Source organism: Eumetopias jubatus, unplaced genomic scaffold (genome assembly GCF_037043125.1).
Source record: "Eumetopias jubatus isolate StellerSeaLion01/CBP00866 unplaced genomic scaffold, mEumJub1_p1.0 scaffold_12, whole genome shotgun sequence".
NCBI lineage: Eukaryota > Metazoa > Chordata > Mammalia > Carnivora > Otariidae > Eumetopias > Eumetopias jubatus.
The window spans coordinates 62,685,347-62,709,727 of record NW_028274818.1 but is presented as its reverse complement, the minus strand read 5'-3'; the positions used below and the strand labels follow the sequence as shown (position 1 = coordinate 62,709,727).

The 24,381-nt window shown below is 52.3% G+C and overlaps 2 protein-coding genes across 7 annotated transcripts in view; one reads left to right on the top strand and one right to left on the bottom strand.

Annotated features, from left to right (window-relative positions):
- Window positions 1–6,738, top strand: part of AKT3 (AKT serine/threonine kinase 3) — a 316,408-nt gene extending 309,670 nt beyond the window's left edge. For all 4 annotated transcript variants that reach the window (XM_088017172.1, XM_088017171.1, XM_028111550.2 and 1 more), the window contains one exon: window positions 3,136–6,738. In XM_088017172.1, the coding sequence (XP_087873298.1) occupies window positions 3,136–3,221 (86 nt within the window). In that variant the 3' untranslated portion in view covers window positions 3,222–6,738. The remainder of the gene's footprint in view (window positions 1–3,135) is intronic.
- Window positions 6,739–8,379: 1,641 nt separating this feature from the next.
- SDCCAG8 (SHH signaling and ciliogenesis regulator SDCCAG8) overlaps window positions 8,380–24,381 on the bottom strand; it is a 231,952-nt gene continuing 215,950 nt past the window's right edge. For all 3 annotated transcript variants that reach the window (XM_088017169.1, XM_028111544.2, XM_088017170.1), the window contains 2 exons: window positions 17,718–17,844; window positions 8,380–8,724 (listed from right to left, as the gene is read on the bottom strand). In XM_088017169.1, the coding sequence (XP_087873295.1) occupies window positions 8,695–8,724; window positions 17,718–17,844 (157 nt within the window). In that variant the 3' untranslated portion in view covers window positions 8,380–8,694. The remainder of the gene's footprint in view (window positions 8,725–17,717; window positions 17,845–24,381) is intronic.

Here is a 24,381-nt window from a genome sequence, read left to right as displayed (position 1 = left end):
GAACTTTATAAAATGAGACGGAAATGTTCAAAGACGTTTTAAATCACCCAGCGTGGTTTCTAGAATATCATCTGAACCTGGTGTCTCTGCTTCTCGATCAGTAATACAAAATGTTTCCGCACTCACAGCAACCCCATTCTTGAAAGAATCTATGTCATTTTAGATGCGAGGAGTGCTGTCCATGCCCAGTGACTTGGGGTCTTGAAAGGATAAGGAGTCTGTTTCTAGATTGAGACAGGGATCAGCAGGAAGCTCACACATTGTAGTCCTTTCCAAGGTGGGTTCCAGAATCCACCTACCATGGAGGCCTGGGAATGTGTGGCTCTGCGGGCATCCAAACCCAGAAACCTGAGTCCAGCAGCAGCATCCTGTGTCTGTCAGGGCCTCGGCAGAGGAAGCAGATGATGGCATTCAGCAGGCTGGGCTGAGGCCTGAGGCCCCCGCTGGAGGGAGGGCTGGGGAGCACAGGGCCGGGTCTTTAAAGGGATGGTCTCTGGAAACATCCTAGATCCCCTTAAGAGGTGGATCGAAGGAGATTCAGTGAAACCTTGGACTGTGATTACATGTAACATGATTGTCTTGCAGCTTTGAGGGGTGTTGCTGGTGAGCGGCCCTGCAGCCGCTAAAGCACGGAGCTTTTGTTCACGGAAGCCCTCCGTGGTACCCTCAGTTAGCGACGGCCTCCTTCCCACTCGCCACCTGGCTTTTAGGACACAGAATGGAGTTACTTTTTAGAACAAATCAGCAGTTCGACAGGCAGAGTGTTCCTTGCCGACAAACAGCTGCGGTCACATGCCAGATTGTTCTCATTGGTGTTAATTAACTGAACAGATTTTGGAATGTGTCGTCTTGCATTCTATCCGTTAATGGTCCTCTGCCTTCCTCTTACAGGAAGAGAGGATTTCTTTGAGATCGAGTAGCTTTTAATGCCATGTAATTACATTTGTTGAATGCTGTAAGGAAATGAGCCTCCTTGGGCCATGGATTCTGATGTGGGATAGGGAGTTGATCCCTGCTTTCTTGTTCCAGATGTGTCTCGTGTTTGCAGGATGGTTCATGTGTGTCACCAGCAACTGTCACTATGACGCTCCGTTCAGAGCAGGAACAGGGTTACAGACGTTGGTTGGTGTGCTGGACTCTGGCTTGGGCAGGCTGCTGCCCCCTCCCTCCCCAGCCCCCCACCTGTGGGCCCAGGGCTCCTCCTTCCTCTGTCCTGGGGCAGGATCAGATACCGGCCCCTCACTGTGACCGAGCAGGAGGGAGCCGCAGTGAGGGAGTGGTGTAATGGGCTTTAAAGAATCTCAAGGTGTGGGGCTCTTGCTTGCCCATCTGTGAGGTTGAGATTTCTTTATCTGAAGTGGCAGAATGAAGACTCTCTTAATTCTCAACTGACCTGCAGCCTCCCATATGGGCTCTCTGCACATTCACTGCACAGAAACACTCAGCCAAACAAAGCTGTTAGTGGGGAACACTGTTTCCTTGAAATGTGATTGGCACGTGTCCGAATCTGAACACTAAGCTTGCAGCTGCTTTTTCTCTAGTTTTTGTATTTTGTGACTCAACAACAGATAGGCCATCATTCCCAGCGCCTTTCCTGAAGCCAGAAGTACTGTGGAAGGTGTTTGATCTGAACGATGCGTGTGGTTTGCTTGCTGCCTAACCAGTATTTGATAAGGAGGCAGAGATTTCCCCAAGTCACAGTCCTCTCTAGAAAAGCTGATGTAGTAGAAAGGCCTCTCTGTAGAAGGACAGAAGCCCGTGGAGGTCCATGGTCTACATGGAGCAGGGAGCCCCAAATCCTCTTCATGGATTGATTGCTACCTCATCCAGTGATTTTTTTTCTGGTACATCCGAGGTCACAAATTTTGGTTAGCCGCTTGCTCCCATTTCTAGAATCTTTCGTATTCAGAATAGTATACCCAACGGAAGCACAGTGAGAAAAGAAAAGAAATGTTTGCTCGCCAGAGGAATGTGTGTCATGGAGGAGGACGGAGCATCATCCTTGTTGTGTGACAGGGTCAGTGCCCACCACAGAGAGGCCTGTGTGTTTTCTCTTGGTGCTCCTGGGGAGTCTGGAAAATGTAAAGAATTGACGCTGTACTCCCTGTGGGTATTGGAGAAAAGTGGAATTATTTTGCTTGAAGAAAAGAAGCTTGGGTGTTGGAAAGCCGCCTCTGTGGGACAGCATCTGACCCTGTGCACTTGGGGAGAGCAGGAGAGGCTTTGTGGGCACCTCCTGCATAGACAGGGAGCCCCAAGGGCGGCTGGACTTGGCCCAGAGCCCGGAGCAGGTGCACAGGGGATGGTGTGGCCAGGGAGACTGAACATGTGACCACACAGAAGGAAGAGCTTCCTGGCCATGTGGGACTTTAATCACCAGGACAGTTAGGAGAAGGGCTTGAGGGATCATTCGAGATCTTTTGAATACAAGAAGGCGGGGAAGGTGAAAGGGGGCAGCCCAAGTGAAAGCGCCTTGCTCCATGCCTTCGTGTCTCTGCTTGCTGCTGGTTTCCAGCGGGGCTAGCGTTAGATGCTGACATCTCTCTCTCTTCCTTTGTCTTCCTTTCTTCACTCTCGTTTAAAGGTGCCTCTTAGGGAAACCGGGAATGGTGACGGAAGGCAGATATGAGATGGAGAGTAAATAACGTAAACAATGTCAAATCAAGGACTCCTACAAAGCTTTATTTTGCAGTCACACCTAAAGCACCAAGAAGAAAAAATACACGCATTTGAAGGCGTTGGTACCAGACACTTCTGGTGCCTTAGGCCTGACTGCCCGCCGCAATTTGGACAGGCGTAGTTTCGTGGAATTGGAGGTTCCTGAAGATCGTTTGCACCTTCTTATTTTAAAAAATCTGGTTTTGTTCAATAATATTTTTTCACAGCATGTTGGGTCTTGAGTTGTTCATGGCTCGAGGGAGTCGACGTGAGGGTGTTCTTTCTTCATAGATCGTGCGTGTGAAAGGGAGATTGTTTGGGGAGTGAGTGTCGTTATTCTGTGTTTTGTTGACGGTCACAAGTGTCTCGGAGCTTGTTGCCGCTGACCTTCCCCGTGCTAGACGTTCGAACCGCGTAGACCAGAGATACCGTTGCCAACAGTAACCGTGACGTTAAGTGGCCGCTTTGTGCCCGCAGATGACGAGGACGGCATGGACTGCGTGGACAACGAGCGGCGGCCGCACTTCCCTCAGTTCTCCTACTCCGCCAGCGGCCGCGAGTAAGGCCCCCATCCTGCCCCTTCACTGTCGTCCCAGATTTCCTCCTCAAGACGATTCCCGGACATCACACCAGTCGTAGCTCTTACAAAGCAGGAGCGCCTCCAGACACCCAGCCCACTCTCACCCCCACGAGAACACACATGGACGCAAACACACTTGTTTGTTTTTGCATGAAATTGTATCTCCGTCTACGGTCTCATGCCGCTGCTGCTACTGTCTTACTATTCTAGCAACTTTAAGAGGTAATTTTACAATCTTTGGAAGTCATGAGCCCACCATTGTTCATTTGTGCACCAGTTGTCATCTTTTGGTCTTTTCGTTTTTGTTTTTCCCTAACAGTGAAGGCTAAATGAGATACACTGATTCTAGGTACATTTTTTAACTTTCTAGAAGATACATCGAAAACTAATTAGACTAAGAAGATTTAGTTTATAATTCAGAACAAGCAATTGTGGCAGGGTGGTGATGTGCATATGCAGAATTGTAGGAAGGCGTAAGAGGTCAGTGCGTACAGTGGGGATCGCGCACCCAGACCTGGCCGGAATCCGTAGGGAAGCATCTGAGAGAAGGACCGAACGACCGTTGAGGTAGAGCGCTAGATGCACACGTAGTCCCTGATGGACACTGCACAGGAAGCCCGCTGTGCCACCCGGACGTCCACATTTCACGGGCGGTCGTTGGCAAGACGGACACTGCTCTTCCAAGGAAGGAGGCATATGCACAGCAGAGGCAAGGTCGCTTACAGGCTCGATGACACGATTTGCACCAGAGAGCTTTTTTTTTTTCCCCCCTGTGCTTGGAAACCTTTTTCCCTTCTTGATATTTATCACCTCTGATGGCTGAAGAATGTAGACAGGTATAATGATCCTGCTTTTCACCAAAATTTGTACACCAAGGTAAACAGGTGTTTGCCTTATTTGTTTTAAGTTTTGACTTTCAGTTCTATGTGAATTAGCTTTTTCTCGGATGTTAAAACTTTGAATGTCCTTTTATGATTTTGTTTATATTGCAGTAGTATTTATTTCTTAGTGAAGAAAATTGTGTGTCATGTTAGCAAATGCAGCTCCAACTTACATGAACTAGACTCACTGCAGTTTATTTTGACCCATGTGCAAGGAATGTACACGGCAATGAGAATCATGCACTTTTTCTCCTTTGTAACAAAATTTGATGAGGCTCTGAAATTGTACACATTGGTTAGAATTGGGCTTTGGGAGAAGAGATGCTGGCACTGAACCCCTTGGTGCTCAAAGGGAGAAAATCCCCAGCTCTCCATGCCGAGGGGTTGAGACAGAAGGATGTTGCTGTCGACCGTTTGAGAAAGGAAACGCTCTGACGGCCCAGCGACGTCTCACCATGAAAGGAACTGCGACCGGCATGACCGTGACAAATGCACCGTACTTGGCAAAATGCACACATCTCGAGTGTTCACAAAGTAGGCAGTAAGGGGTAAGAACCTGGTGTGTTTATTCCGATCATGGTACATTTATCACTGAATTAAGCCATCAGGGAGAAAACAAAACAACACACACACAAAAAAAACACCTCCAACTTTTCTTTTTCTGTATATATTCATGTCCCCAAATTCCAACATTTCTCACGAAAGGGGACATGTATGCAAACCTCATCTTTCTCCTTCATTAATGATGATCTTCAGATTAAACCCTTTGGTGCTAGGAGCTGACATTTTCCAAAGCAGCCTATGAAGTCCAGGGGCTGGGGGTGCTCGCCGCGGCCGCGGGAGGCCAGCCGGCCCCATGGAGCGATCGTGGAGATGTGTGTAGTCACACGTTCTGACAGCTCCCCGTGGAACACTGCGGCATGACGTGGTATGACGACTCAGATGCATTGTGTGGAAAAGCAAGTAACTTTCTAAGTAGGATGAATCATTCATACGCAGATGTCTTAGCCTCGTGGCGCTGGAAGTGTGGATCTGTAGATGAGACACCACTGCTGGCGGTGGGCGGGCCACTGGGACTGACGGGGGTCAAAGGGCATTTTACTAAGGCAGCTAAGACATATTCAGACATAGGTTTTATCCTAATTTTTCATGTTCCTACCTGAGTGAAGTTCATCCTTAGCATTGAGTAGGAAGTTACAGGAAATGGTAGTTCATTCTTACTTACACATGTCGCTTCACTTTTTCTCCCTCCTTGGAATTCTGTTGAATGTTTCACTTTGACCAGAAAGTAGACTAGAAGGTATGTCCTGTAAGTTGTCTCACATCCATTTTTATCCAAGAGGAGCAGATAGAGGCAGAGAAGGCGGCTGAGGCTGGCTGATGTTTCTGCGGAGTGGCCCTCTGTCTCGAGGAGGGTGACCCCGTACACTAAGGACTTGGATAGCTTCCCCCTCCTCCCCCCCCGCAACCTTGAGGTGATTTCCTGTAACCTTGGCCAAGGACACTTCCTGAGGATGAATGACCGCGCTGACGGTGTCCCGGGCTGGCCACTCCTCACAGCTGGCTTGGTTCTGCAGCCCACGCGCGTGCAGAGCTCGCTCACGCTGGGCCTCGAGATGCGCCAGGGGCCCGCGGGGCCTTGGCTTGGCTTTCACATCCAGCGCCCCTCGCCCTCACTCCCAGGTGTCCATCAGCTGGTGCGGAGGAACGACAGGAAAACAAGTGTGCGTGCGTGCGTGTGTAGAGGGAGGTGTCCGCACCTGCCCTAGGGGCTGCCCGTGGCTGGGGTGGGGGCTGCCGTGATTGGGGTGAGGGCTGCTGGCAGAAGGCGAGGCCCGGAACCCAGCATCACTCCATCAGAACACGGGTCAGATGCTGCGGACTCCATCCCGCACTAACTTCCGTGAAGTCTGCCCTCTTGTCTTAATGCAGCCATCTGGGAGGAAATTGGCCGTTTCTGCTTGGATTTTTTGGCAGGTTGCTCACAGCTTTGCTTTCTACACTAATGACATAGCATTATTCCAGTATTGTTTTCCATTTCCCTTACCTGATTTCCGGCTTCTTAAAGCTGACTGTTCTTGCAGGGGCCCCTTGCTTCTCCTAGAAGACAAAAGTAAGGGCCTTCCTTACTAACTGCAGGGTCTCTGTATTACACCTCAACGTACACACTTTGCTGCTACTGTTCGTACTGTCTACAGTAGAATTTCCTTATCTTGCTCCTGGTAGTGCATTACAGGCAAGCATGAAATGTAAAGTATTTATTTAAATAAAAAGAAAACCTCTAAATTGGTAATTGAATTACCTCCCTGTAGCTTTATAGTTTGTGACATTTCTTGACCTTGCTAGTTCTTTCATTAGATCCGCGCAAGATCTAGTCATCTGGTTAAGGATTTTAAGCAGACGCAACTATGAACCCAAGAAAAACTGTATTACTATTACTGTCGGTCATACTAAAACTGTTCATTTCCTTAAGTATATGACCCACAAGGATGTGAAATAACTACAAGAAACTGTTTTTGTACACTGTACATCCTTAGTATTTTTACACGTATATGATAGGGATGCACATTATTTTCCTTCGTACAGACGGCTTAAATAAAGCACTATGTCAATCTGCTATTTCTCTGTTTATTGTTGTTGGACGTGGTTCTGTAGTCTCAGAAAATCAATTATTCTTTTCTGGAAAAAAAAAAGATTTTTAATAGCTCCAGCTGGTATTAACCTACCCTGTATAAATGTGAGAGGAGAATAACTATTGTCCGTCTCTTGTAGCCCCAGACACACGCAGGACTGCTTTGTTATTACTTCAGTAAAATGGCAATAGTGCAGTTGTGCGAACTTGGACGAGGGGCCGCATCTGAAGGGGAGTTGCCGACCCCTCAGCGATGGGTCTCAGGCGCATCTCCCATGAAGTCAGAGATGGAAGAAGGGGGCTCCCTGGAGATGCATTAGGGACCTAACAAGCTTCACACCCGACGGTTTGGGCCCAGAACTCTTCAGGAGTGTCACTCCTCAGTAATGTCTTCCTGATAACCTTACACGTGTTGCTCTGCATACTTCCTTTCTTAGGATGTACGTTGGCAAATTAACAAACTTAGTCGTGGGTGAGGGACGGGTAGGGTGGTTGTACTCCAGTCTGATTTATCTAGACTTATTTTGGATGGGGCCTTTTTCTGATTTTACCTCATAAACCTACAGTTGTACAAACTTGGCTTTGCTCCTGACTAAGCTAAGTAGAGGAATGGCTTTGGGACCAGAGTTAGTCAGGCACGTGTGTGTCACACAGCCAGATCTGAGGGCATTCTTCCGTGTGCTTTTCTCTCGAAAACACTGGGATGGACAGATCCATGAGGCTAAAATAAAGTGACCTCTACAATTCTTTAAGGGTGCTATTTGTAGAATATTGTGTAATTTATTTACTGTAGTCCTCAAACAGAATTAGGGACGATTAACATATCTTAGGTGACAACCTTGATGTCTCGCACATTGGATTAAATAAAAAACTGAATCCAAATAGTAGAAGTTCTACTCTTTCAGGCTTGAACCTTTTCCATGCTCGAGAGACTTTTGAAAGGTCTTTGCGCGTGTATCATCCCACCGCCTCCAAAGCCTAATCCCCGTCCATCCGGAGAGGCCCCGGGGGCCCGGTGAGAGCAAGGGTTTGGGATCGCTAGCCAGGAGAAGGGCCTGAGGTCAGGGCCTCCTCCCGCCCGCGGCCTTGCCTTGCCTTTAGCGCTTCATTGTCCTCAAAAGGACAATACAACACTTTCAGTGCCCGGTTTTTATTACTTTCAAGCATCTGAGGGCTTAACTGTGTGTAGTAGAAATATTCTCTTAAACTAAAATAACGATCTGTGTACAGATATCTGATAGACCTTGAAGTCAACTTTGTAATTCCACGAAGTACATTCGTAGGCTCCTCTCAAACTCCGAACATTCGAGAAGAAACCTGACACCACCAAGCCAAAGATGCTTTCTTGTCTTTTTCCTTGTGAGCAGAGCGGACGGGATAAACAGTGCTTCCTGGTGTCTCCCGACTGTGCCCAGAGTAGCAGGATGATAAGTTAGTGGAGTCTTACGAGATGTGGATTAAAAGCATCAGAAGTTAAAGGATGCTCTCTAGCTCACGAAGAGGGAAGGAAACGTGAATGGCAGGAAGAAAGTCTGGTCCTTAATACCCTCTGGCCTAGTTGAAATATGTGCCTTTTTGGTGTGTTTCGTTCATCACTACAAGGTAAAAAGGAAACATTACAATTCAGGTCTTTAAAAAGTTCATTTATTGAAAGTCGTGTGTAACAGCATACAAATGAGCAGATCTTAAAAACATCATCACTTCAAGCCATTTCTGGAAACATAGCAGGAGGGCTCCTCGTCGGGTGCCAGAGCTGAGCCGCGGGCCGCCCGCACACAGGTGCCGCCGAGCAGCAGACGGGGTGTCGAGCGAGCGGCCCGCTGCCATCCCGGGCGCTGGCCACTGTTCCGGAAGGTCGTGGTGTGCTGTGGCATCTCACGAACAAATCAGATGAATGTAAATATCTCTTTGTAAACCATTTATTTCACTCTGTTTCGTCCAGGTCAGCAATCAGATTGTCGCATGCTGGGTAACTGGAAAAAATGATAATAAAAAGTAAGTTTAAATAGATCTTGTTCTTCCCTGTGATTTGTCTTCTCGCTGGCTGAGGTGCCCCTTCTACGTTTACAGAGAAAAATCAACTCTTTTGCTAAAAATGCAGAGACTGTATGTAACCAGACGCATGAAAAGCTTGTGCTCCTACTTGACCACGGAACATGAGGTGAATGACTTTGTTTTAAGGCTTGAACTCTGAAAACCATTTGTACCCCAGAGGTGTGTCTGTCTCTGGAGGAAGGGCAGGCCGATGACAGGGTGTGGCCAGAGAGCCACCACCTCCCTGTCGGGAAGGAGACCCCGATCCGCACCAGGATCTGTTTACTGAAAACTGCTCAGACATTACAGCTGGGGAAGCTAGAACAAAAACAGGATGCAGGCCAAGTGTCCCTGAGACATTCCTAGTGAAATCAAAACGAGCTAAAACCTCCCAAGTTTTAGTGGCAGACATGTTATTATAACATATATAAAGGCATTTTTTTCACATGGAAACCACCTCCCACATGCTGGAAGAGGGATTTGGTGTATCTGGCCTCTTGGCTTTAAACAGGAATAAAGGTTTCAAAACCAGCTCCTGAAAACTGGGTTGAGGGAATCACAGGTAAGTGGAGTTCTGAGTACACCGTTGACGGCCCTGGCGCACCAGGCTGCTCAGATTAGTTTAACCCACGGCCAGAAGTGGTGCCAGAAACCACTGCAGACAGTTTCATTGCACAAAACAGGGCACCTCCTGTGTACCTACCCAGTACCACGTGGGAAGATGAATAAGACACAGTCCTTGACCTTGAGGAGCGGGAGGTCTGGTCTGGTCTGGCTGGCTGGCAACCACCTTCCAGAAAGACAGGTGGGCCTTTGCCCTCCCCAACGCAGATTTCCTGAGCTAGAATCGGCGGAGGGAGGGGGGCTCCTGTGAGAACCCAGTTTCAGCCACGATTACTTGAGGATTTCCAAGACAAAATAGTGAGCAAAAGATCAGAATTCACGCAAGAGAAATAGGAAAATCAATTTGTTGCCTCTCTTGAAAGATGCAAAAAGGAATTGTTTCCATCTCAGGTAGGCTTCTCAGCGTGTGTGACGCTGATCGTGCCTCTTTAGTGTGCAAGTCTTTAAGTAGAAGGGTCATTAGAATGTCACACGTGCAGCCGCCATGCTTGGCACGCAGGCGGGGGCTGTGCACTGAGTGAGTGGGATGTGTGTCTCTGAGCACAAGGATAAGCATAAACCATGACAGGCGTATCGAAAAAGAAAAATGTAACTGAACTTCGGGTAGAAGACACACACCCCCATGACGTGTGCACAGAGTAATGGTAAAGACCTGCAGTAGAAAGAAAATGTCACAGGAATTCTTTTAATCCAAACTCGAAACTGGCATCTCTCCTTATAATGAGTTCATAGTGCCTGTGGGCTCCGGGTCCATCTAGTAACTGATCATCACCCGACCCGTCCCCTGGCGGCCCTCAGACGGCTCCCCAGAACCCTCGACCTCCTGCCCCTATGCGACCCCTTGGGAGCAGGGCAGATGTGAGGTCCCCATTGTGAGCAAGCAGACAGGAGCCAGCCCAAATCTCTCTCCCTGGAGCAAATTCCCTGTCACTGTCTCTTCGCTGGTTTGATATTTTATTTGGTTTTGATGCAAAGCCTGTCCTGACTTTAGGATTACAGCCCCAATATTACCATTCACTGGTCCGGGATCCCCAGTACCTACGGCTGCCCACCCCATCCTGTAGACATCTGAGTAATTCACCCCGTGCCCATGTCACTGGTCAATAAATGCAGCACCCAGTGTTGCCCTCCATTTGCTGGAGCTTTAGTAGAGAACGTTTCTCAGTGCTCCCCCCAATCCCACGGCATGTCCAGAGACAGAGAACCTTTAGTTACTGCCCAAATCTCACTCCTCTGCCATCACTTCTTAGGGCTATTAGCCATGCTTATTTCCAGAAAGTTGGGTCCACCATCCACACCACAGTGATCACGGTCTGGCTGTGAAGGGGGGGTGAGGACGCGTGTGCCAGTGGGACATTAGCTGGTCTGAACTGGAACTGGAGCCCTCGGCCACCGCCTCCCCATCCTCTGCCTTCCAACCTGTCACCATGGCCCTTGCTGCGGCCTGCTTAGCTGGTGTGGCCACATCTGCCGTGGTCTGGGGCTGCCCTCCCAGCGAGGGGAGGGCTGATGGGGCACCCTGGCAGCTGCTCTTCTGAAATACTGTCCACAGATGACAGACGTGCCCCCGTCTGCACGCCTGCTGCTGCAACCCCATTTTCTTTGTTCTGGTTTTAAAACCTAATAGAGCCTTCTCTCCACAAACCCTGACTTTTGTGTTTATTTCTGAAGTTTAACTTGAAATTCAGAGTTTAAAAAATGAGTCTCTCTGGGTGACCTGAATTGTTCCCCAGGCAACCACGCTGTGGGGTCCAGCGGAGCCTTTTCTGCCGCTTTGTTCCCAAGCCCCCGGGCCCCCCACCCCCCACCCCGGGGAATGCCCGGCCTGCCTCACCCCTGCTCACAGACCGCGCATGCTCAGCCCCAGCCTGACCCGTGCTTCCATCGGCGAACCTCCACCCAGTCTCTCACTAGTTACCCTCAAATGCACATCCCCACCCATCTCGCTCATTTGCACATTTTCCTTCTCTGTGCGGCCAGGTCAAAAAATGGCCCGGTTCCTTGTGCCTTGGGCAAGAAAGCATCTATTTTTAACCAGAGAAAAGCGTCCCGCCCCCCACCTCCAGCTGGGGCATTCTCAAGCTTGTCCCCAGTGAACAGAGCTCCAGGGAAGCTACCAGTAGCTACTGCTTGGGGGGCCAGAGCCGGCTGCAGGCCCCGCCCGGGGAGAGAGGCGGATGGATGCCCACCCGTCCCCGCAGCCCGCGGCCCAGGGACTGAACACCTTCTTGAGAAGTTCAGTTCCCTGCCAGTCGCTTCTCAGTTCTGTTCACTTCATCTCTGGGCCTTCTTTCTCCTACCTGTACAGAAAGGACACTGAATGAGTTATCCAGTGGCCCCTTCATGCCTGCCAACCCCAGCTTCATGGTCACCTTCGCCGGAGTCATGCGGGGGCTCCCTCCTAAGGGGAAGCAGGTTTTCTTTTGAAGGGTTTTGTTTGGCTTTTGGTTTCGGTTTTGGTTTTGACCAGGACCTGAGTGATAGGAAAGCTAAACCACTTCCCCAAAGTGGTACAGAGTTGAGATCTGAGCCCCCGGTGGTGTGACCTCGAAGTCCAGGCTCTCTCGTGCTCTTCTGACCCACTCAGCAAGAGCACATAAGCCACCAAGTGTGATCTTTGTGGAGCTGAGCAGGAGTCATGGGGAAGGCTGGCCGGCACACACAGGCCATGTGGACTCCTCCAGGTGGTCACCAGGTCGCTCGGAGGAAGGTGCCCTCACCAGCCCTCTGCAGAACTTTGTGGAATGTGGCCTTCAGGGAGGCACCGCGACGTGGCAGAAGCCGCAGGGCACACGGCGGGCTGCCTCCAGGTCAGCAGAGTCCCGCCTCACGCCCTGCTAAGTGGCCCACACGCTCACTGACCTTCCCAGGAATCCATCCAGCTGTGGGCAGGTGCAAAGCGGGCCCAGAGTTCACGATGAGGTCACCGGCACACCCGGCAGTCCTTCTCCCCTCGGGCCTCTGACGACCACTGGTCTGTGCAGACAGAGGTCAAAGCCCCGGGGTCCCTAGACCACGGGGACCGCAGGCCTGGCTCCCTGCGTCTGGGCTCCCAAAGCGGGAAGAGTCAGGAGAAACCAGAGAAAGGAAAAGGCAGAGGCGGGAAAGCCTTCCTTGCAGAACGAAGGCGGGGCGATGCTTCCTTGGCTTTCTGGAAAACAGCAGCTGGAGCTGGCCTTGGACCCGCGGCCCGGCAGGGGGCGGGGGAAGCCGGGAGCCCTGGGTGCGCACAGCTGGGGTCAGAGTGCCCAGGCACCCCCAGATCTGGCAGCTCCTGCGCCCCGCTCCTCCCCGGAGCTCTGCCGACACCAGGGTCCCACAACTCGTGCGATCCAACGATGTCATCTTCCAGCTTTCTGGAATCCCGCGAGTCCTGCGAACTTCCTCTGCACATGGGCAGGTGTCTGTGTTTTATAGGGACCATGTTTCCATGGTAAATAGATTTTTAAGAATTCCCAAAGGACAGACAGTGTCACCAACAGCACAGAGAGGAGCCTCTGGCTGCCTCATGTTTGAAAGCGTTAAGAATAAAGACAACACTGACATTTGGGGTTGTAATGTGACGGAATCACAGTCTTTTAAAGGCAAGAACCACTTCTCCACACTCCATGCAATATTCAGTGTTTTGTTAACTTGTCTAATTGGATTAAAATATTTAACTCCCTTTAAAATCTTGATTGTGAATTTATATTGCAAAATGTAACGTCTGACTCAGGAAGCAATAACTGGAGCAAGTGTGTCTGAAGCAACAGAAAATTCGATTTATTTTTCTTCCATGAGTCTCATTCTGAAATTATTCACTCTTGGACAAAGTGAACTGTTAAACGGAAGAACAAGTTTGGCTTCAATGAAGCCGTATGTGCTTTTCAATATTAATTACACACAGGGCCTTCCGTGGGAAAAAAAACAAAAAACAAAAAAACAACCAACCCACAAAAGTTAAACTGTGTTATTCGAGTTGCTCGGGAAGTTTCTCTGAGGGTCGCGAGACCCTTATGTTGGCAACACAGCACCAGGGGTCTCGTGTCACTCTTGAGAAACACTCAGGCAGCAGGGAGTTAATGACATTTTAGCTGCATATGTTCAAGTGTATTTAAAAAAATATGCAAGTCACTTTGGTTGACAGTGTCTTGTACACAGTTTTGAAAGAATCAGGGCAAACTTTAACAGAGTCAGTTTTTATTTGAAAAATATTTTCTGGGAATGTATCAGTGTTTATTTTTGAGACTGACAATTCGGGTGAAAATCAGGATAAAAACAAAAAAACAACAATTTGGTTGAAATCAAATTGTTTGTTTTCATCTATTTAGAATTCTTTCCAAAAACTCTTGGTTCAGGAGGAGGCTTTCTAATTTATTTTATTCAGTGTATTTGCTGTTCTATTCAAGCACCATCTGTCCTGCAGGTAGCTAACTTCGGGGAAGCACCCACGTGAGGCCAGCGAGGCCCCCAGGGCTCAGGAAGGACCCCCGCAAACCTGCGTACATCTCCAGGTCCCATCCGGGGTGAGCGGCAGGCACCCCCCACTCCTCAGTCCCTGCCCAGTGACCCTCCCTCGAGCGGCCATTTCTGAAGGTGCCCTGCCCCTGGCTTCAGGTCACAAATGGGCCCTGCCTCCCCTCCTCCCCTGTGCCCGGTTCTTTCCTCCTTTCGGCTCTCTGGCCAGATCCTTCCATGTAATGAGACAATATCCATGATTTTCATTATAATCACATGTGGCTGTTGGATCCAAGCACAAGTTTGAATCAAATTAGAAAGTCAGTTCACTGCCAAGAATGCGCAAAAGTCACAGGGCCAACTGATTAATCACTGGTAAGTCAGTCTCAGGAGAGCGTCCCGACTGTAGAGATGCTTCGTCTGCAGGGACTGGAAGGGCGCCCCTCCCCAGACCGAGCATTGAGGACGGAGCCCTAGGGCCCGGGGGGAAGGCAGCTATCAGAAGACGCAAATCGGAACCCCGAATTGTTGCCCAATGAGTAGTTCCTCCACAAACTCTCGGGGTATAAAACCATCCTCTAAACGGACAACTTCTGTTCTTTCCCATCGCTCAGCTGCCATTCTCCCCAAGAAGAGACTGATCTCCTCACCAGCAGCAGCTGGTGCCACCCTCCTTGGCCAGATGTTAGAGCCCCGGGCGCTGGGTCCCAGACCACTGATCCCCTGCTCCCAGCCACCAGGCCCCACCACCACTCCCCTGAGACCCAGCCAGAGTCTCTGTCCCCACCAAGAGGAGGCCACAGGGCCCGTGCTCAGGGAGGGGCCGTGGGGCCGTGTCTGCAGGCAGGCTGGGTGGAGGTCTTCGGGATGACCAGCATAGCCATTTTAGGACATTTTAAAAGCCATTTTCTAGAAGTTCCCCACCCGCAGCATGAGGCAGGAGAGTAACAAAGCCACCGCTTTTAGTCACACGAAGAACAAGGCGGCCCTGAAGCCCTGAGCCAGGCCCACTGGTGGCCAGCAGTGTTGCAGGGGAAGACTGGAATCGTCAAGGTTAAAACCATCACCGCGGCCTAGTTACGACTACAACTGGCTCGCTCTGCCAGACTGTTGTGCGGGTTTCAGGATGTAAGCAGAAACGATTGAGAATAAGAAAGCCTTCTGAACAGACGTCGCTGTTTCCCGTCAGAGGCGGCAGGCCGACCTGAGGTCCGTCATCTGCTCCAGGGCCCAGGGCTCGGGGCCTAGGAGCAAACCAGAGGCCTGGGACTCAGCTACGGAGCAGCGGCCCAGGCCAGGAGCTCTCCACTCCCTGCTGGGTGTCAGGTGGACCGAGTTTGAGAGTCTGACATAAGCAATTAAGTCCTTATGCTTAATCCATCCAAGCTGAGAAAACGGAAGCCTTTAGTTAAACGGTTCATCCCTAAACGAGAGATGAACCAGTGTCTCTCCAGGAAAACAGGGAGCGGGGTCGGTCACTCAGGAGCTCGCAGCGGGCTGTGTCCTCCGAGATCCCTGCTGGGAGCACACAGCGGCCTTGTTCCCCTCAGCGGTTGGAAGCTAAACTCACAATTCCAGCTTATTCCATGGCCGAAGTAGGTCTAATGCCACACTTGGGTAGAAAGAGCAGGCCTTCGGTTTAGATATTCCGCAGCGAGCTTGCAAAACTGGATCCCTGCCTCTTCTTTGAATGCTAGTATTTGCTACTGAAAGCCAACAGTCCCTCTATGAAATGTCTTTTGTCCTGTTCATATTAAAATAACTCCAAATGTACTATTTGAATCTGAAAGATCCCTTTAGAGATGAGCCAGATGGGCTGGTATCAGATAACTCAGGATGGTCAAAGCATCTCTGTGGCTTCAGGCAAGAGAAAAAAGACCTGCTCATTTTTCTGAGGATTTTTTGAGGTTTTGGGTTTTCTTTTTTTTAAATGCATTTTATGAAAATTTTGCAATCCATTTGGCAATTATCAAGTTTTTTAAAGCCCTGGAAGAGTTGTCTAAGCACCGATGGCCCATGTTAAGATCTGAATGGCTGCGAGGTAGGCAGATGGGGAGTTAAAAGGGAAACCCTACATGACAATGCTCTGGTCCAGAATCAACAGGAAACGGCCATGTGCTCAGAGCTTGTACAGAAGATGCCCCACAAGTCTTTTTTTTTTTTTAAGATTTTATTTATTTATTCATGAGAGACGGGGGGGGTGGGCAGAGGGAGAAGCAGGCTCCCAAGGAGCAGGGAGCCCGATGTGGGACTCGATCCCAGGACTCTGGGATCATGACCTGAGCCGAAGGCAGACGCTTAACCATCTGAGCCACCCAGGCACCCGCCCCACCAGTCTTATTCTGAAGTGGTTCTTGGCTCCTGGAGCCAAAGGATTCACTCATGCTAGGAGCCCCTGTCCCTCCACTGCGTGTGACAGGAGCCTAGTCACCTGCCTGGAGAGCCGGTGGCCCCAACCCTCGGCTGGCTTCACAGCTCGCTCGCCCTGCCTCCTGCAGGACCCACGCAGACAGTTGGGCTGTGGCCCAGGTTGCGCCCAAGCCCTTCGGAGGCTCTAGAGCTCCGAATCCCTCAGAATTACCCAACCAGCTTGTTAAAAATGTCGATTCCTGGCATGTGTGAACAGAGGCCCTGAATCCGTGTTCCTCGCAGTTACCTGTTAGCAAGCCTTCCCGGACGACCATGGTGCATCATATGAGAGGGTCAGTGGCACCAGGGGCATGGTGTACAGGTGGGCCCCCAACCCCAGGCCGTAGTTCAGCGCCTGGCACTGGGAGTGTTCTCTTTCTCTACGTGGAAAAATGAGTAGTTCCTGTTGAGGGTTTTGGTGCGCTGAGTGGGAAAATTCACTCAGAGGAGAGCGGCTCCCTGATACCCATTCAGCACATTTTGAAAGAAGAATGAGAGACAGTTTCCCCCTCTTCTCATTTCCAGAGGCATTCTTTCCGTTAATCATTCCCAGCACTCACTGTGTGGGCACCTGGGGGCCATCCTAATACAAGGTCCTAAGACAAGGAGGAGACCGTGGCCAGCCCCTGGACCGCCTCATTATCCTAACACATTGCTTGATGGGGCAAAAAGTACAGCTCCTCTGACAGGAAGAGAAGCCACTTAGGGGAAAAAGGTCTCACGCCACACTGCAGACTCTCCTGGATATTCTCCTCCCTCCACTGTCCCTTCTGGTGGCCCCAGGTCTACCCTCAACAGAAGGCCAGGGCTGTGGCGTCAGCCTTAGGTGCCATGCATAGTGTCCCTACTTGCTAGCTGTGCAGGCTGTTGGTGCCTCGGTTTCCCTATCTGCAAAGTGGAGACAGGAAGCGATCTTGCAAGCTCGTTCAAGGGTAACAAGAGTTAGTGTGCACTCTAAGGGTAGCGCTGCTGGGCTCAATTATCCGGCAGCTGACTTCGGACAAGACTCCTGCAGTCCACTCACCGTGGCTCCCCCAGTTGGCAGCCCCTCTCTCCTCAACCAATTCAAACTGTACACATCCCCCAGGGGCGGTTCAGAGTCTACCTCCTGCAAGAAGCCTGCTCACCACCGTAGCCTTCCATGTCCTTCCACGGACTGTGCCCCTCAGTGTGGCCTGTTGAATCGAGGGTTGTTGTGCATGAACTTTAGCTCCCTCAAGAGGGCAGGCCCATGGCCCTCACATCCGTGTCCCCCACTGTGCCCAGCATAGTCTTCAGGATCCCCCTGCCAGCTTACCAGCTGCCCAATGGGATCACTGGGGATTTCACCTGTTCCGACGCAGCTCTGAAACAAGGAATGAGAAAAAGCCCCACACACAGACGCTGCTGTGTTCTCTGGTGGGTGAGCCGGCCCAGAGGACTCCCCCCAGCGCCCCACCCCTGTGCTGGGTTTGCACAGTACCTGGGATCTCAGACGTCCCACCTCTTCTGACAGGCTCTGTCTCTCCAGCAGAAGCTGGTTCTGCTTGTTGAGAAGCTGCACCAGCTGCTGGGCCGTGGCCTGGCTGTGCTTGTCCAGCTGCTTTAGCCTGCAGAGAGATCCACCGCAGAGTTAGGGATGGGTCCCGAGACGCGGGGGCAACCAGCTGCAGCGAGCAAGAGGGGCAATGGCCAACTTCAGCCCTTCAGTGTGTCCCGCTGCTGTGCATGTCCGAGGGAAGCCCTGGTTGGTGAGCCCGGAGCTGTAAATCCAGGCGACCCTGAGGGGAGAGGCGCTGGCCAGCAGCAGGCTCTTGGAACGCAGCACTGATTAAGCTGAATGGAATCGTTATCAAATGTGAAAGGGAATCAGGAGCCTTCTCCGGGAGTTGTCAATGAGGAAACACACAGAGAAGTTGGATAAGGAGAAGAAAAACCAAAACCTTAAACTCACAGAGGTCGAGGACGAGGGGCCTAAATGCCTCCATTGTTCAGCTGGAAACGTATCTGGGAGGCTGGAGCAGACGGCCCGCCCTGGCTGGGGAAGTGGGCGAGGGACAGCAGAAACACTGAACTAAGGGTTTTCCATTATTAATCACTCAGTCAATCATGAGCTCCGGCATCGCTGACCAGATGTCTTTAAAGATCCTAAATTTGTCATTCTGCTGATGGGTCCTCCTCTCCAGACTTGCTAATTCACTCAAACTATTATCCTCATTTGTCCACAGACGGCTTCCTACAGCACACTCACCCCTGGAAATGTAGGCTTTGGATTAAATTTAGAGTTGCACAACTACCCAGAACTGTTCTGGAAAGAAGTTGGCTGTGTCCTGCACCCTTCCTGGCCAACCAAAAGCACTAATGGTGAAATTAACTTGTATTTTCACAGGGAAAGGATTTTAAAAGCTCAAGATGCATTTCAAACTCCAGGCTACATGTCCAACACTCACTGAGTCAAAGGCCATGAGGTGATGTGCAGACACTGGCGTCAGGCTGCCCCACAGTTAAGCCTTCCTGCGGCCGGCCAAGCTTCTTGCGCGCTCCCAGCACAATGAAGCATTGACGAGGGCAGAGACCCGGGCCTGGGGGTGGGCGAACTCCTTTCCTAACCCAACAGGGAGGCGGCGGGTAAAACTACATTCTGGGAAACCTAATGACACTCTAGTATTGCTCACGCTTTCCCAGATTCTTGTGCCACCTGCAAGCCTGTCCATTTCCGAGACTGCATCGACCGCGGGCCCTGCCCGCCCTTCTCAACTTCGGAAGGATTTTTGTAGGCATCTTTGTTCAAGCTGTCCCCGAAGGCACACTTGGGTCCCCACCCCGGTCTCCTCCTCCTCCTCTCGCACTGAGGGCTCCCCCTTTTCAAGCACGCCCGGGCCTTTTGCTACTTCCTACAGCTGCAAGTGCGAAGAGCAGGAAACCGAGAGCCGGCGGCAGGCGCCCAGGCGGCAGGACGCATGCTTACACAGCCAGCCCTGCCCCCTGCGCGGGGGGCCGGCATCTGGCCCCGCCCACAGGCGCAAGCCCCGCCTCCTAGCCTCAAGCCTCCTGCGGGTTCTGGAAAAAGAGCAAGGAAGGAGCCAGGGCAGGACTTAGTTCTTCCCACCTGTGTGTGTGGCTGTTCAGGGCAGGGTCAGCTGCTCCGGCCCTGACTGGCTTCCCAGTGTCCCGGATCAGGCTGGGGCAGAACCTAATACCAAGATCTTCCAGCCAAGTGTGAGCGGTTTCCTGCTTTCGACACTGTATACACGGTAGTCATTCCCCCTGGCCCCTGTGACCCTGCCTCCGATCCTGGGGAAGCCAGGGCACTGCAGCTGTGGGAAGCCCCCTCTGTCCCCACGGCCACCCATCACACTGTCACATGGGGACAAGGTTTCCTGAGAGCAGCCTCAAAACCACCCCTGGACGTCAGATCAAACGGGAGTTTTCCTGCACCGTCTCCTGGAGGGGCGAGGACATCCCAGGGCGGCCCAGAAGCCCCGCCAGCGGGCTGCGGGGTTGCGGGGCAGGGGCACTCTGCCCGGGCTGACCCACCGACAGATGCAGGCAGCCACCGCTCATCTGAGCATCTGCTCTGCTGCCCAGCACTGGAGTGGGTCCCGTAGAAGATGCAGAGGTGAGGAGAAGAGGCTTTTTCTTTGAGAAGCAGACAACCTGCTGCTTGGATATTTGAATCAGAGGACAAGCATCATCATTAGCAGCTGAGCTATCTAAACCCTTGGGTGGCTCCCCCCACCTCCCCCCAAGTCCTGGGTGTGGAGACAGCCCCAGGCTAAGCACTAGCCAGGTAGTAGCCCACTGGTTTCATGCTGGCTGGAAACAAATGCAAGAGAAACATGCGATAAATGGATGACACCATTAAGATTTAACAGCAGCAAGGCGCCAGGAGTGGACTTTCTCCATGTGGTCCCTTGCCCTGTGCTTTGATCAAATGGAGTAACAGTCCTATGGACTGATGGCTTGAGTGTGTGTTTCTGGGCTCCTGGAAAGAGGAGGCTGCCTGATCCAGAGCTATGGGCTGAGCCAAACCCTGCTCTCCTCACAGCACAAAATGCCGGCCCTGGGCTGGCCACACTGCTTACAGCCAGAAAGGGGGCCAGTTCCTGCCTGGACCCTCCTCCCTTGGAGCCCCCAGGACTTAGGCCAGGCTCTGTTGGCAACGTTTTGCAAACCGTAGGCTTCAGATGCCTGCGGCGATTACCTGAGAGCACCCAGGCCCCACCCGGAGCGGCTGAATCAAGCTGGGTGTCATCCTGCAGAAGTACCACCGACGACGTGAGGCGTAAGGGCCTCCGGAAAGCCTTCCTTCCCCGAGGCAGAAGCCCCCCCAGCTTCACAGTGGGAGCCAGCTTGCACACCCCAGGGCCATCTTGGGGGACTTTTCCCCCTTTAAAAGACATGCTCCCTCCTTGTTCAAGGTCAGCCTCTATTATGTCACTCACGTGCTGCAACGAAGTCAGTCACAAGCTCAGAAAAGGTAAAAAACAACAACCCAAACCCACATTTGTTAAAGGACAGAAACAAAGAAGAAACCCAGATTTTAGATAAAAGGGACTCGGTTAAGGAAATAAATTTCAGTAGCAGCCCTCTCGAGGTGTTTTATGAATATCGGGAAGACTTTTTTTTTTTTTTAATTAACAAGTTATTTCTTGGAACAGCCGGCCCCAAACACCGCACAACCCTGCCTCTACTCTGTTCTTGGAGGTTTCACTACCATGGGTTAGAAGAGATATCCTGGGGTGTCCTGGGACATAAAAGTCGTCTTTTATTTTCCATGCTGCTTATGGCCCTCACGTTTGTCCTTCTAAGTGCGTGCGCTCAGCCAACCACAGCTGCAGCTCCCACCGCCGGCCACGGCTAACATTTACTGAGCCCTGAGCTTAGTCCCCCCGCACGGATTATTGAATTAAAAGGTAGGTGCTAACGTCCCATTTTACAGATGAGAAACTGATGCTGAGAGGTTCAGTGAACTTGCACAAAACCATACACGAAGCACTCGAACTCGGAGGTGTTCTTAACTACTGTTAAGGAATGGTTCGTTCATTGAGTTAATTCAACAAATCAACCGGTCAACCCTTCCTTGGTAAGCACCTCTCATGGGTCAAGTACTATAGGGTAGATGCTGGAAATACATCAGGAATTACAACTGGTCCCTGGAGGCGGCGGGGCGGGAGGGGGGTTGTTGGAGGTAGGGGTAGGTGGGAGGTGGGGGGGGTGGGGCTCCCAGCCAATTAAGGAGAGACCAGCTGGAAAAGGAAAAGTTTCGGCACTTGAACTAGACCAGGTAAAAGCAGGGAAACCAGTGGGCACTGGGCAAGCGTGGGGTCCAGGGTGCTGGCACCTACCCAGGAAACAGACCATCTCCAGAGTGCTGACCACATGCCAGGCCCCGCACTAAGTTCTCATGACCACCCCACAAGGCAGGAACTAGTCTTATCCCCACTTTAAGGATGAGGAAACCCAGGCACAGACAGGATAAGGGCTGGTTCAGGCCACACGGCCGGTAAGTCAGGATGCGAAAGAGGAATGGGTATTGTCTTTGGGGGGGGTGGGGGCTCCCCACAGGAGAAGGGGTGCTGCAAAGGCCTGCTGTCCAAGAACCGAGAGTGGGTGGTGTGGCTGGACCAGAGTCCACAGGCTGCTCACAGTGTTAGTGATGCTGGCCCCAGCAAGCTCTGCAGCCAAACCAACAGACGTGGACCTGGTCCTCAGGGCAGTAGTGGTCCCTGCACCAGGAAAGAGAGGATGGGAGGAGGGACAGGCCTGGGGTAGAAGTTCTGGAGTCAGGGGGAGGTACCTGTGAGCCGCGCACCCACCGAGCAGGTAGGTGGCCTGGGGCCTGGGACAGGTCTGGCTGGATGTCCAGCTATGTGGGCTACACCTGCTGAGAGGTGTGGCCGTGAATGCGGGGCAAGATTCACCCAGGAAAGCCTGGCAGAGGTTTTCAAGTTTGTTCAAAATACAGGTGTCCTTGGGGTGCCTGGGTGGCTCAGTAGGTTGAGCGTCCAACTCTTTGTTTCTGCTCATGTTGTGATGTTGGGGTCCTGGGATCGAGCCCCCAGTTGGACTCCATGCTCAGCGGGGAGCCTGTCTGTCCCTCTTCCTCTGCTCCTCCCACTGCTTGGGTGCTCTCTCTCTCTCTCTCTCTCAAATAAATAAATAAAATATTTAAAAATCTCTATATAGGCATCCAAGCCCCCTGGAGGCTACCAGCTTTGCACATCTGCTGCAGTGGGCCAGGGCAGGGCCTTGGGGATCGGCCACATTTACAGGCTAGCAGGGGCCCGGGAGCCATCAAGCCACGGAGACCAACGACTGACCGAGAGGAGGGAGGACAGCCAGGAGAGAAGGACCTGGAGCTTAAGGGAGGAGACGCTTTCCAGGAGGAAGAGGGGGCCTTTGCGTGAGATGCCACTTGGTACTGGAACAGATCGTGGGCCGGCTGGCCCCAGCTGCCCGCCCCGTCAGTAGGGAGGTGGGTGGAAGCCCGCTTATAGGGAGGGAAGAGGGGAGACCCTTCTGGAGAGGGGGAGAGAGGCTTGGCTGAGGGCAAGGGAGCCGGAGGGGTGCCGAGGATGGAAGGGGCTTGAGCCGGTGGGCAGGAAGGAGGGAAACTCCTCGAGGCAAAGGCGCCAGGCTCCCCCAAGCCGGGGGGGGGGCACCCGCAGCAGAGACTGGGGCCCTCACCAACCCCCCCCCCCCCGCCCTGAGGCAAGGGGGTAGGCCAGCCGGGCGAGCAAGGGGAAACCCCTGCTCCGCAGCCTTCCCGTTCTGCCCTGGTTCGGAGGGCACAGGTGTTTGCTGAGAAAAGAAGCAAGGTGATGGGGTGGTGGCCATGGAGCTGCTAGGAAGGGTGGGCGCACTGGCCAGGGGCAGGGGCATGAAGGCCAAGCTGAGGGAGAGCCTTCTCACATGGACACAGGCACCCTGAATGACCCTTTGGACGATCTCACCCCATCTTGGCCCTGCAAGGACTCCTGCTCTCCAGCCACCCAGATGCCCCTCTGCTCTCCCGCGTATGTTCTCGGCACTGGGGGGGTCCCTCCACCTGGAGTGGGACCCCTCCTATTTTCAAGGTTCAGCTCTCAGTGTAAGTGTCATTCTGAGAGCTTGCAATTTCTTGTTCTGTTTGGGTCCCTTGTTTTGAGCCATTTCTTCCCCATGGCACGGAGGAATTAGAGGAGAGACTGGGGCCGCCCTCCCTGGGCCTACTTTGGAGTCTGTCTGGGCAGCAGGCCCTCCTGCGAAAAGGAGCCCCTGACAGCCTGCGAACCACACACGGCAGGGGAGAGAGGGGGTAAGCGTCCGATTCCAGAGCTCAATCTCTAACTCGGACCTTCTTACCCAAGGCCTGCGCGCAGCTCATCTCTGGACCGGGCAGCTATTCCGTCCCTCCCAGATGCCCCCGGGACATACTTGGCATCTGCCCTGTGCACTCGCGGCACCCAGCAGAGCCACGGCCAGGCCGGCCCGGGGCAGGCAGCCAGCCCTCCCCAGGAGGCAGCTGGTGCGCCCTTGCCCTTGAGGGCACCGAGGGCTCAGCCAGTCTGTGAGGAAGGGCCCCTGCGGGCCACTGTCTACCCCGGGCTGGGCTTGCCACCCTGACTGCAGGGGCAGGGCCCATTTCCTTAAGGACCTGTGGGTGTGTAACCGCCACCACCGGGCAGGAGTCGGGGGCCTGGGGTGAGGGAGAGCAGCTGCAGCTAGGCTGGGGCAGAGCAGAGGGGTCAGCATGGGCTGGCCGGGGCAAAGGCTCCGGGCAGGGGGGCCGGGTGGGGGGCCACGGTTACCATGGGAACAAGCGTGGGTTTCCGAAGCCCCCAGATCAGATGTGAGGGGGCTGCTCTGTGCGCTGGGCCTGGACACTGCTCTATTGATCCAACAGCGATCCTCCCCGCCGCACCCTGCCGGCATGATCACAACCAACTTTTTTTTTTTTTTAAATATGCAAGACTTCAGGATAAGATGGAGCAAGTGGTGCAATAGAAAACAACTTTGTAGAGCTGAGTGTGCTGGGTAAAATATCTTATGCAAAACAGAAGCCCTGTGAGCTGCCGGCTCTGGTCCTATGCTTCAGACACTCATTTGCTGTGAATACTGTGAAAGCAAGTGAGTACATATATTTAAATTTTTTATGTTGTATG